Source organism: Phycodurus eques, chromosome 15 (assembly GCF_024500275.1).
Source record: "Phycodurus eques isolate BA_2022a chromosome 15, UOR_Pequ_1.1, whole genome shotgun sequence".
Classification (NCBI taxonomy): domain Eukaryota; kingdom Metazoa; phylum Chordata; class Actinopteri; order Syngnathiformes; family Syngnathidae; genus Phycodurus; species Phycodurus eques.
The window spans coordinates 7,232,095-7,244,608 of record NC_084539.1 but is presented as its reverse complement, the minus strand read 5'-3'; the positions used below and the strand labels follow the sequence as shown (position 1 = coordinate 7,244,608).

The 12,514-nt window shown below is 41.2% G+C and overlaps 1 protein-coding gene across 4 annotated transcripts in view; it reads right to left on the bottom strand.

Annotated features, from left to right (window-relative positions):
* The window catches only part of znf618 (zinc finger protein 618), an 81,873-nt gene that overhangs the window by 28,328 nt on the left and 41,031 nt on the right, over window positions 1–12,514 (bottom strand). For all 4 annotated transcript variants that reach the window (XM_061698065.1, XM_061698068.1, XM_061698067.1 and 1 more), the window contains exons 5-7: window positions 3,442–3,531; window positions 3,026–3,106; window positions 1,838–1,927 (exon numbers count right to left, since the gene is read on the bottom strand). In XM_061698065.1, the coding sequence (XP_061554049.1) occupies window positions 1,838–1,927; window positions 3,026–3,106; window positions 3,442–3,531 (261 nt within the window). The remainder of the gene's footprint in view (window positions 1–1,837; window positions 1,928–3,025; window positions 3,107–3,441; window positions 3,532–12,514) is intronic.

Sequence of the window (12,514 nt, the reverse complement as noted above, 5' to 3'; positions counted from 1 at the left end):
GTAAATAATACTGAAGATAAACTTCCTCCCAGAAAATCGCGTGCTTAATTGCAATATTTGTTTAAAAGAAAGAAAGAAACAAAACAAAAAACTTTGCAATTAAATGTAGTTTTCCAAATGGTTCAGCCCTACCCCTGATTGATGATAAGTTGTTTTAATTGTGCCTACATCATTAAAGCTTATCGGCTTCCCAGTGACGAGGATTAGCTAAATGTGGCTAAAGGTTTAGCCACATAAACACACGTGAAGTTGTGGCTAACTACACACAAGTGTGGCTAGGAGATTTTTATATTGTTTAGCCACATTGACTAAGAGGTTTCATGACTCAGTGCCAACACTGATATCCAGCCATCCATTTTCTTTACCGCTTATCCTCACTAGGGTTGCGGGCTGCTGGAGACTATCCCAGCTATCTTTGGGCGGGAGGCAGGGTACACCCTCAACCGGTCGCCAGCCAATCGCAGGGCACATATAAACAAACAACATTTGCACTCACATTCACACCTATGGGCAATTTAGAGTTTTCAATCAACCAAGCATACATGTTTTTGGGATGTGGGAGGAAACCGGAGTGCCCGGAGAAAACCCACACGGGCACGGGGAGAACATGCAAACTTGAACCCCAGTCCCCAGAACTGTGAGGCAGATGTGCAAACCAGTCGTTCACCGTGCCGGCCAACCGTGATATTAACAACAAAGGGTACTCACCAATAAAGTTGAAGCCAATTTTGAATATACTGCACAGCCAGGAAGAGCATTACAGCAGTCACCCTGACATTATTTTAATCCTCCTTTATGTGCTGGACTGAAATTTTTCCTTCTTTCAACAGGTCGAAAAGTTGCATCTTCATTGCTAGTGAGCTGCTATTGCTACCATCTTCCTCTGCCGCTAAATGCTAGCTACCTTGGAAGCCACAGAACGTTTGGGCAGTATCGTGGGCTTGAAATAAAGTATTGCAACGTCTTCCAATGATACATACCAATACATTATTTCATCATCTATTTCACATGTATTCATAAAGTAACGAAATACCGTTCCTGTGAGACGTACTTGACGCCATGAACAAACTCTGCTGCCCCGTCCCTTGGTTGCCACCACATGCACGGAGAAGCAATGCATTCAAAGACAGTCGCAAATCTCAGGACTCAGCACAACTAAGCTTGTGTACTGTACTTTTATTCCTTGTGATATGTGATTTCATGTATTTACATTTTGTTTTATTGTTTTACGCTAGAAAATGATTTACCACAATTAAAAAATATTAAGATATCCAGAGATACGGCGAATTATCAGTTATATCAATTATTATCAGCAATATAAATATGAAATCCACTGAATCCGCAATAGATGAACTGCGATATAATGAGGGATTACTGGACAGTGAACCTATGTATTGATGTTCTAACCTGTGTCAATAACTGTTCCACCCTCTGCTCCCTTTTTTTGTAATGCTGCTGCCAAATCAGGCATTTTAGGCGGCAGCAATCACAAAAACATTTGCAAAATTCTGGAGGGAGTGATTGTCTGGTAAAGGGTGTTTTATTGGGGGGTGGGGGTTGGGGGGGGCTTCCAAGTCACAACCTAGTTGAACGTAGACGTGCAGGTTAATCATTGCAGAATACATTTTGTTCATCATGTTAGGCTGCACAACATACTGCGACACACTGGCTCAGTGTGTTTAATTATTGACTACACATTGTTGGTGCAGCTTAACTTTATAAGCCAATCAAGGGCATTAAAAGACAAATGTTCAGGTTATTTGATACTTCATTTTACAAAAGAGTAAAAAACGGTTCCACATAGTTGCAATGAAAACAAAACAAAAAAAGGGCTCACTCATGGGTGTGTGAAGGGCAACGTGCTCCTGGTATGGGTTGAAATATTTGTATTGCTTCCCGCAGAACTCGCAAACAAAGCTGCCCGTTTCTGCAGAAGAGGAGAAATGCATGCACAGGAAAATGTCTTAAATCAAGATGGAAAAAGTAAAAGAAAAACATTTACAGTATCACGTAATCAAAATTGTGTTACTATAATGTGAGTCTCCAGCGCATACCCATTCTATGAATTTGAGAGGAAACGACTTAAAGAAACAGCCGATTCTGACTTGGTATATGAAAAATAACTGGTCTGTTCCAGAATGTTACCCCATATTAAATGTTTATATTATTGTTATTTTCGTTAATACAGTTAAACACTGCACATTGGGTTTGCCGGAGACCATTAAGTAATACTTAAAGCCATGATTGTAGTCTTCATAACGAGAACATTTGAACCGATAACCTCCAATGCTGGGTCAATTCTGTCATTTAGCATTGTTCTCTATTGATGTTTCACCATGACTTTCATTATAAAAATACCAGGGAAACCAAACTTGTGCGCTCAGATCCTTATAGTATAAGAATGCTACATTTCTTCAAATAGTGGCCTTGTCTGTTCAGTGCCAGCAATTTAATACAGGTAAGGCATTCATTCGAACACAGACCTTTCTGTACAAAGGAATTACAACATTCAATTACTATTAATCATTAGATTATCAAAGAGGCATATTGTGATAATCCATCCATCCATCCATTTTCTGAGCCGCTTCTCCTCACTAGGGTCGCGGGCGTGCTGGAGCCTATCCCAGCTGTCATCGGGCAGGAGGCGGGGTACACCCTGAACTGGTTGCCAGCCAATCGCAGGGCACATACAAACAAAACCATTCGCACTCAGTCACACCTACGGGTAATTTAGAGTCTTCAATCAACCTACCACGCATGTTTTTGGGATGTGGGAGGAAACCGGAGTGCCCGGAGAAAACCCACGTGGGCACGGGGAGAACATGCAAACTCCACACAGGCGGGGCCGGTTATTGAACCCCGGTCCTCAGCCTCAGAACTGTGAGGCAGACACAAACCAGTCGCCCACCGTGCCTCTCATATTGTGATGTATCAGTAAATTGGACATAGGGCCATCACTCTTTTCATTTGGTAAAGATATATGGTGGGTATAACTGTGAAATTGAAGGACATTAAATGGTCTTACTTGGTCCAATTTTATGATACGATTCTATCGGTTCCTCTTCTTTTAGGCTGTCAATGGGTATCATGACCTGCTCATATGGATCTAAAAGGGAAGGGGCAGAGGATGAATGTTAATCGTTGACCCTAAATAATTAATTGTCACCATAAAATGCAACTTCGTTTATCAGGGTTGATCTAAACAACCAAAATCGTTAAAAACTGCAAATACAACCATGTGTAACAAATAGAATATAGACAGACATCAACGTACATTTTGACACAGTGAGTTTAGTTTACGTCCACTCAAGCAATTGTTAGTCTGGCTACAAATAAACTTTTCCCCTTAATAGTTTCCTTCAGGATTGTTGTTTAGCTCTATCTTATTTTTAATTTTAGTTTATTCCAATTTTTTCAGCCCACTGCAATTTGCCCTGTTACCATCCACTGCGTGCAGGTCACGGTGTTCCTGGAAGCAGCTGTAATATTTATACTTCTTGCCGCAGATGTCACAGGAGTAACGGAAGCCACCTACAGATGAGCAGATACAAGAGAAATTGTTGGTTTCAAGAATTTGTTTATTCAAGGCCACAGACAAAAACTTCCCTGCCTTGGCAGGCATTATTTAGTGGAAGAATAACTCCAAACTGGTATTAAATAGTGCTTGGACTCAATAAAGTGTTTTAGTTTCTTTCAATCATTCATTCAATTCATTCTCTTCCACTTATTAGAGGCTGGTCGCGGGGGGCAGTAGCTTTAGCAATTTAAATACATTTTGGTCTGAATCAATGAAACTTGTGAACTTACATTTTGTGAAAAACAAACTTTAAATCAAGTCTCTATTAAATGGATTAGTGGTTTTTTTTTTGCTGACAAAGTGCAATGACAAGGCTACCATGGGCTAAATTCAACATTTTTCAGAAGGACATTTGGAAACTCAAGCACTTTCAAGTACATTCCAGAACAGAGGAAACCCTAAACATTTAAAACGGTGAATAAAATAGCTTTGACCAAAAGTAAACTGAAACACTTTACAATACAGTGGAATTTTCTTCAAGAACCTTATATCCTCATATCCGAAGCAAACCACTGTGTTGCAATATTGGCTATAACAGCTTGCTACATATTTGAGTTGATCTCCTCTCTTTTACTCAGTTACTGAGACAAACTAGCATGTTGACATTTTCAGCGCTCAAGGCTGCCCTTTTTCTTTGTTACGTTCAAGACAGAATAGCCTCTCAGAAGGTCCACACCTCTGTGACTGTGACTTCACCACCACTGCATCGGGCAGTTTGTCTCACTGATGCTGTGCTCAGCACTGGAGAGGCTCAGGGCCCTATTAGGTTCTACTTCTGCATCTGAATCAGTCTAAATCCAAAAACGGGAGAGAAGTCTTCTTTGCTGGGACTGGACTCTGGAGTAGCTCACTTTGGTTCTTCTAGCCTTAAGGCTGGTCCACGTCTCTTCTACAGGTAGCTCTTCCTCTTGATACACTTAAAAGTGGAGGTTGAGTGCTGTAGCCAAAGTGTGTCGACTCAAATTGGGATAGGTCCTTAATGAAGGATCTTTCCGTATACGCTGAGTCCTCACCAGAGACCTCCGTGGTGTGGTCCCGGTGGCGAAAAGCAGGTAACACCGCAGAACATTAGACTTCGGTCTTAGGTCCAAGCAAGTCACTCACAACATGAACATGAGCTCACATCACCTGCAGTTAGTAATTCGAGAGAATTAACTATTGTAGAAATAAAAAATGTTTTTAAATTTAACATTAGCAGTGTTTTCTGATTGTGGAGACACCGCTCTGTGTCATAGTGTCTGCCTGGTGTTTTTCTCCGCCACGGTTATGGTAAACACTGAAGTTCCCATTCCCTGCATTAAGACGGTGTGCAGTCACACTGACGTAATTTGACATTCTTAGCAAGGTCCAAGTTCCCCAGTCAATTTAAAAATAAATAAATTCCACCGAGAGATCGAAGCAAGACTGTTACATCTTCCATCGCACTGTGAGCTGATGTTACTCAATGTATTTTGTTGTGCATCAGTGTTATTGCCAGGAATCAAGGCACTGAGAAAAGTTCCATACGCCTGGAGTGCAGAAATTAAATGTGTTTTTATGAGCATTTTTTTAAATTTATTAACATGGTATATTAAACTTAACCGGGGGTGAAAGAAGGGGATTTTTTTATGTTTAAATATGCACAGTACGTTTTTGGTGTATCAAAGAAACACATAGAAGAAGGGTTAAACAGCATTAAGACTAAATCTGGAAACATTTGTATTTGACAGGACAAAAAATAGGAAATCTTGCTGTGTTGAAAGGATTTCTTATTTACGTTACTAGCTGTTTAGGAATATGTCGTCAAGTGTGTCAGCTAAAAGGATATTAAATTTAGGATGCTAATTGGAGAAGGCAGTTTAGCCAGGGTGGTGGTTAACAGCAGAACACCCAAAAGTGCCTCTTGGCAAGGTGAAATCATCTCTGTGGGCCATCTGTTGCATAAAGAGCATGACAAAAGAGCTTGACAGGAAGATAAAAATCAATTTCAATCTTATTTGCATAGCTTGGTCTGAAGAGGCTTCACAGCACGAATCCATATGACAATGTTTAACAGAGAAACAGCAACATCTTGCTTGTCTTCAAGTACATTTTATATCGTGTTAATCTGCCTTATTTTGACATAATACTGAACATGAAGGGGCAACTTGAGCATCTGCAGCAAGTGCAGCATACCGCCAAAGCTTGAATATTTTGTCACGATGACCAAGCACTCTTGTGATAGTTTTACAATAAATGCAAGACCAAAGAAAGTTAGCGCTTTTGTGAAAATGAAAGGGACCTAGCCATCACAATCTCAGATGCATTGCCATGAAAAAGTATTTGACCCATTCTCAAATTCTTTTTTTTTTTTCATTTCCCCACTTTAATGTTACGATCGTCAAACAGATGTAAATCGATTTAAAACATAAAATGCAGTTTTTAAATAGTGATTTTATTTTTTCAGAAAAAATAAATTGTCAAAGCTACCTGGCCCTTTGCGAAAAACTACTGTAATTTCTCATGTATAATGTGACCCCCATGCATTAATTTGAAGGGTGATACTGAGATCTCGACTGCAGTAAATGGGGCAGGTCTGGCTCAAAAGCGGTGGTTTTAATGCGCAAGATGTCACGCAGGTGGGAGTCACTTAGTCTTGTCCTCACGCGGTTCTTATTCATGTTCATGACTGAGAAGGTCTTCTCACACAAGTATGTCGAAACAAACAAGCTCAACATTTTCTTAGCAAATGTACGAATCTCTTGGAACCTGTCTTTATCCAGCTGCTGGATAAAGCAGTGTGACACTCTGTGTCACACTGCAGCTCAATGAGCTCCAACTGCAGGTGGGCTGGAACGTCACTGAGATCCACGGAAACGGGAAAAGAAAAAAGCGTGATCTCCTTTTCAATAGTTGCGAAATCCCTGAAACGCTGTTGAAACTCTTCAATCAGAGATGAGATGTTTGCGGCATACCTCCTCATTTGCGCACTGATATTTTGCGCTGGAAAACGGGTCATTATTTCTTGCAGAGATTAGAAATGTGTGGTATTGGGCTGCGTTTGTGACAGGTGGGTTTTGAAAAGTAGCAGCTTGGTCCGAAAGGCCTTAATATGTGAATACAGTTGTCTTATCAATGCATTTTGCTACTGAAGGCTTGTGTTCAGGTTGTTAAGATGTCAGGTTATGTCAACTAAAAATCCAAAATCAGACAGCCAAACAGGATCGGTTAGTTCTGACATCGGTTGTCCCTTTTTTGCCAAGAATTGTCCAATTTCCTCTTTGAGTGAGTAGAAACGCTGCAGTGCAGACCCCCGACTGAGCCATTTTACATCAGTGTGATACACAACATCTCCGTATTCAGCGTGGATATCCAGTAGAAATTGTTGAAACTGGCGGTGGCACAGGGCTTTGGAGCAAATATAATTAATAGCCTTTATCACCGGTTTCATAACGTGATCATATTTCAGATGTTTGGCACATAGAACTTGTTGGTGAATAATACAATGGAGTTTTATAGCTTTACCTCCTTCTTCGCTTACTTTGTTACACACTAGGGTTGATAATCCACTGCTCGCCAACCATGGCAGGTGCGCCATCCGTAATAATCCCCGTGATTTTATTCCACTTTAATTTCATGTCATGTACGGCGGAACAAACAGAAGCAAATAAATCTTTCCCTCTTGTTTGGTCCTTAAGGCTCTGGAGGTCAAGTAGCACTTCACGCATGTTCATTTCACTGTCCACTCCTCTAAAAAAAAATCTTTAACAGAGCGCTGTCGGATGCATCCGTGCTTTCGTCACAGGCTAACGAAAAAAATTCAAACTCCACTTCTTTTGCGTCCAACTGTCACTTAATATCAGAAGAAACTTCTTCGATCCTTCGTGACACAGTGCTACGAGCCAGGAAAACATTGGCGAACTGTTGCTTTTTCTCAGGACAAATGTTCTCCACCATTTTCATCACACAGTCTTTAATAAATTCACCCTCAGTAAAAGGTTTGCAGTGCTTGGCAATCAGCGTTGCCACCTCATAGCTTGCCTTTGTTGCATTTTCATTCGACTCACTGGCTCTTGTGAAAAAGTGTTGCTGTGCCGTTAAACCAGCTTCCAATTGCTTCAATTTTTCACTGTGTTCGTTCCCAGTTAGCTTGTCGTAATTAGCATGTTCCGTCTGGTAGTGCCTCTTTATATTGAACTCCTTGAACACAGCCACAGTCTCTAGGCAAATTAGGCACACGCAGTTGTTTCTAAACTCAGTGAAAAAATATTCAGACTTCCATTTGTCCTGGAAACGTCGGCCCTCGCTATCAACTTTCCTTTTCTTACTTCCAGTTGCCATTTCAGAAATGGGCAAAAAACAGATCATGTGCAAAACGGCCCCGCGAGAGTTGAGGCACAAGTTTACTGCCATCCTGTGGTGAAATATGAAATTGCGCATGTATTTTGTACTGCCGGGCAACATATTATTGGTTTTATGACAGAGGCTTCGGGCCAGTGGAAATATGAACACGGGCCGGATTTGGCCCGGGGGCCGGACTTTGGGCATGTCTGGTATAGGGGAAAATGAAAAAAAACTTTCCCATTTTATAAATATATGCCGCCATCTCGAGGTTATGAAAAACCTGTACACTTTCATTCCAATATGCCACCGCCACCGAGAGGTTATGAAAAAGGTGTAGCCTACACTTTCGTTCCAATATGACAGCGGTACGTATGACTGCATATATGTGCAGTTGTGCTCATACGTTTACATACCCTGGCAGAATTTGTGAAATATTGTTTTTTTTTTTTTTTTTTTTTTTTTTTTTTATAAATATGACTGATGACTTAACAACAACCATCATTAATTTATTTATGGTTATGTTTTGTTTAATGATAATGCTTTTCTGAACTGCTTGACAGTTTAATTTGAATTCCATTAAAATAAAATTAAATGTGTTTCACCTGGCCCTTCTTGTTTTCTTTAAAGAATTGTACCCATCATACAAAGTCTGCCTGGGTAATCAAACATATGAGCACAACTGTGTGTTTTCTCATTTACTAAATAAAAGTAGGGCTGTGATTTTGAAAATAAGAGCAAGTAAATAAAAATAAAGTATTACGTGCTCAAATAAAGTGCTTAACTTCAGAATAATTATTTGAAAAAACTAAAACAAATACAGATAATACTGCATGTTTTGATCATGGGGGTAGAAGAAAAATCATACATTTTCTGTACTGCTTATCCTCACTAGGGCATGCTGGAGCCTATCCCAGCTATCTTCGGGCAGGAGGCGGGGTACACCCTGAATTGGTCGCCAACCAATCGCAGGGCACATATAAACAAACAAACATTCGCCCTCACATTCACACCTAAGGGCAATTTAGAGTTCAATCAACCTACCACACGTTTTTGGGACGTGGGAGGAAACCGGAGTACCCAGAGAAAACCCATGCAGGCACAGGGAGAACATGCAAACTCCACACAGGAGTTTTTGTAGGCCGGCCACTCCTAAGAAGGTCCACCAGTGCTCATTGTTATCCACAAATGGTGAAAACATAGAACAGTGGTGAACCTTCCCAGGAGTGGCCGGCCGACCAAAATTACCAAGAGCACAGCAAAGACTCATCCAAGAGGTCACAAAAGACCCCACAACAACATCCAAAGAACCACAGGCCTCACTTGCCTCAGTTCAGGTCAGTGTTCATGACGCCATCATAAGACAGAGACTGGACAAAAATGGCCTACATGGCAGAGTTCCAAGACCAAAACCACTGGTGAGCAAAAAGAACATCAGGGCTCATCTCAATTTTGCCAGATGAAATCTTGATTATCCCCAAGACTTTGGGGAAAAAAAGTCTGTGGTCTGACGGGACAAAAGTTGAACTTTTTGGAAGGTGTGTGTCCCATTACACTGGCGTAAAAGTAACACTGCATTTCAGAAAAAGAACAACCTACTACTAAAATGGCTAGATATCAGCTCATATCTTATGAGCTATTTCCCCGGGCGCTTCAGCTGCCCCTTGCTCCAGTGTGTTTCACTAACATGTGTATGTGTTCACTGTGAGGGGTTAAATGCAGAGAACAAATTTCGTGTGCATGCATGCATGTTCATGACAAGAAAAGATTATTCTATTCTATTCTTTGTCACGATTATATTTGTCTAAATTTGAAGAAACAAGGGTGGTCTATTTTTTCCCCCCATGGCTATATTATATATATTTATATGTAATTTACTTTACTTATACATGTGATATAAGCTTGTATGCAGTATTCTTGTATTAGACTTGATTTCTCCTATTGTAAACAGTCCATGTACACCCACTCAGTAGCCAGTGCTGTTTTTAATTGCGTACGGATCCACGACACAAACAGTGGACCTTTTAGCTCCTCTTGGATGTTAAGTGTTTTTTTCCTTTTGCCGGTAGTATAAAAAACGGGTACCGTGCTATTTTTTATGTCAAAATACCTCAGTACGGAACTGGTATCGGTACTTGGTGTAACACTAAGAATGGGCAATCATTCATGTTAATGTTTATTTAAAGACACTTCAATTTTTGGCTGGGGTTGGTGCTGAGCAAAGCCGCCAGATGCACGTTATTAGCGGATGTGCACTTGCGCAGTTCCCATCAAACAAAGGAGGACCGCTGTGTGTTTTGATGTTATTCTTGTTGATGTTTGACATGTAGATGATCTAATTTATTGTCCAACGTTAGAAAGGAAGATGGATAGGAGCAGTGTTCTGCAGGGGTTACCTTTTACCTTAGCTGTTAGCCCACCGCGATAACTGTGCTTCTGCATGCAGCCAAATCGCCCCTGCTTTCTCCTCTGTCAGCTTGAGGTGCTAAGAGAGTCTGCAGCTTCGTAGGCTGCTGGGTCTTGACGTGAACTGCGCTCAAAAGGACGTAAACGTTCGCGAGCATCGTTGTTACGAACTCAAAGTCACTGGATAATTGCAATTTCAGAAAGTGCTGGCAATCATGCTAATTTACTGCAGATATTGACTATTTGTGGTATGGTAGGTGAAGAGTTCTTATTCTGATCCAAATATCCATGCCAGTCACAAGCCAATGCAACAGCAGCTGCTTGGCTGGCCGCTGGCGACCAGCACATCGCTGAATGAGAAGGCTCTTGTTATCGGTCCATTTTTATTTTATTTTTTAAATATCAGACCTATCAGTATGACATAGGGCATCCCTAGTTGATTGTCAAAGCTTTATTTGATTGTTGAGTTTTGTTTACCCAGTTATAGGGTGGGGGTGAGGGGGAAGGGGGGGAGGGGATGAATAACTCTGTGAAGTCTCCTTCAAAAATAGGTCGACGCAAAACTTCTGCCTCGAGGCTCTCCCGGGACCAAATAATAAAATTAAAAAAGAAAAGTTGCGCCGCTGAACCCATAGTATCACATGGACATTTATTTCAGAAGGACGCAATGTTGGGCCACTGATAAACTTTGTCAAAAATGACAGAGGAGCGGTTGTAAGTAGGGTCCGAAATTAACTCTCGCCAGTCACCAAATGTGACTAAATTATCCGTTTGGCGGCCATGTTGAATGTGGAACATTTCCAGGCCATGCATTTGATGTGGCGGCCACGGTGATGATGATTCTGTCTATTGTGCATAGAGCGCTGCACAGAGAAAGAGAGAGGCATGGCGGCGGTTCTAACTCTGAGGAATAAGAAGCAAGTCTCTGGAGTCTAGAACATGCTGTTTTAGGTCTATGGCAACAGATTTGGAACTAGGAAGCAGACTAATTCTTTGCAGCTCAGGAAAGCGACCTTGATTCGCCTATGATGACTATGTCAACAATGTCACCATCGTGCACAACAGCATGGTAAATTTGAATACAATTTAAAACTTTTCAAACATTTAAGCTTTATATTTACAATTACTTTGTACTGTTCTGTGTGTTTTAGGCAACGAAAAACGTACAATACAATAATTTTGTACTGTCCAGTAACATGGGTGCATAGGGCCACAAAAAAGTGCTTCAATGCAACAGAAACTCGGCTATAAAAGACGACCCCCACCCCTATTAGTCCGTTATATCGAGGTTCCACTGTACACCCATTTTGGAGTCAAACTGGCAAAGCGCTGCCATTTTGGCATTCTCAGAGACACACATATTTGAAACATCAATTTAATGAGTAATTATCAAGGAAACTATTAATTTGTGGGGGGGAAATTATGTAACCCAGCCCATTGCATAATTTTGAAGAATTCAATATAATTTATTTCTAAACATGCTGTGATCTACTTATCCGAACAGACCTCTCGGTTCAACTTCCATCCATCCATTTTCTGAGCCGCTTCTCCTCACTAGGGTCACGGGTGTGATGAAGACTATCCCAGCTATCATCGGGTACACCCTGAACTGGTTGCCAGCCAATCGCAGGGCACATACAAACAAACAACCATTCGCACTCACAGTCACCGCCTACGGGCAATTTAGAGTCTCCAATTAATGCATGTTTTTGGGATGTGGGAGGAAACCGGAGTGCCCGGAGAAAACCCCACGCAGGCATGGGGAGAACATGCAAACTCCACACAGGCGGAAATTGAACCCCGGTCCTCAGAACTGTGAGGCTGACGCTCACAGTTCCATACAACTATGGATTTATCTGTCAGCATAAAGACAACTGGCCTTTCCCTCCCCGATGCTGGTACTACTGCCTTGAAGTAATGTACATATAATGACTACAGATAGTGCATCTAGGTATGTAAGTAAGTATTCTGAGGTAGGAGTATTATTAGTCCTGATCAAACTACCAACAGGAATACTTGAAAGGATGCTAATGTGCCCCCCAAAGAAAAAAAAACAAAAAAACCAACAACAAAAAAAACATCTGACACAGTGGACCTTGGCCTGCAAAACTGGGCAGAATCACCTTTGATTTTGATCTCAAACTTATGCCTGGATCAGACTACAAGACAAATTTGGTCTTTCCTGATTGCACTATGGCAGACTACTGGCATCAAATCTTACCATATCTCGGG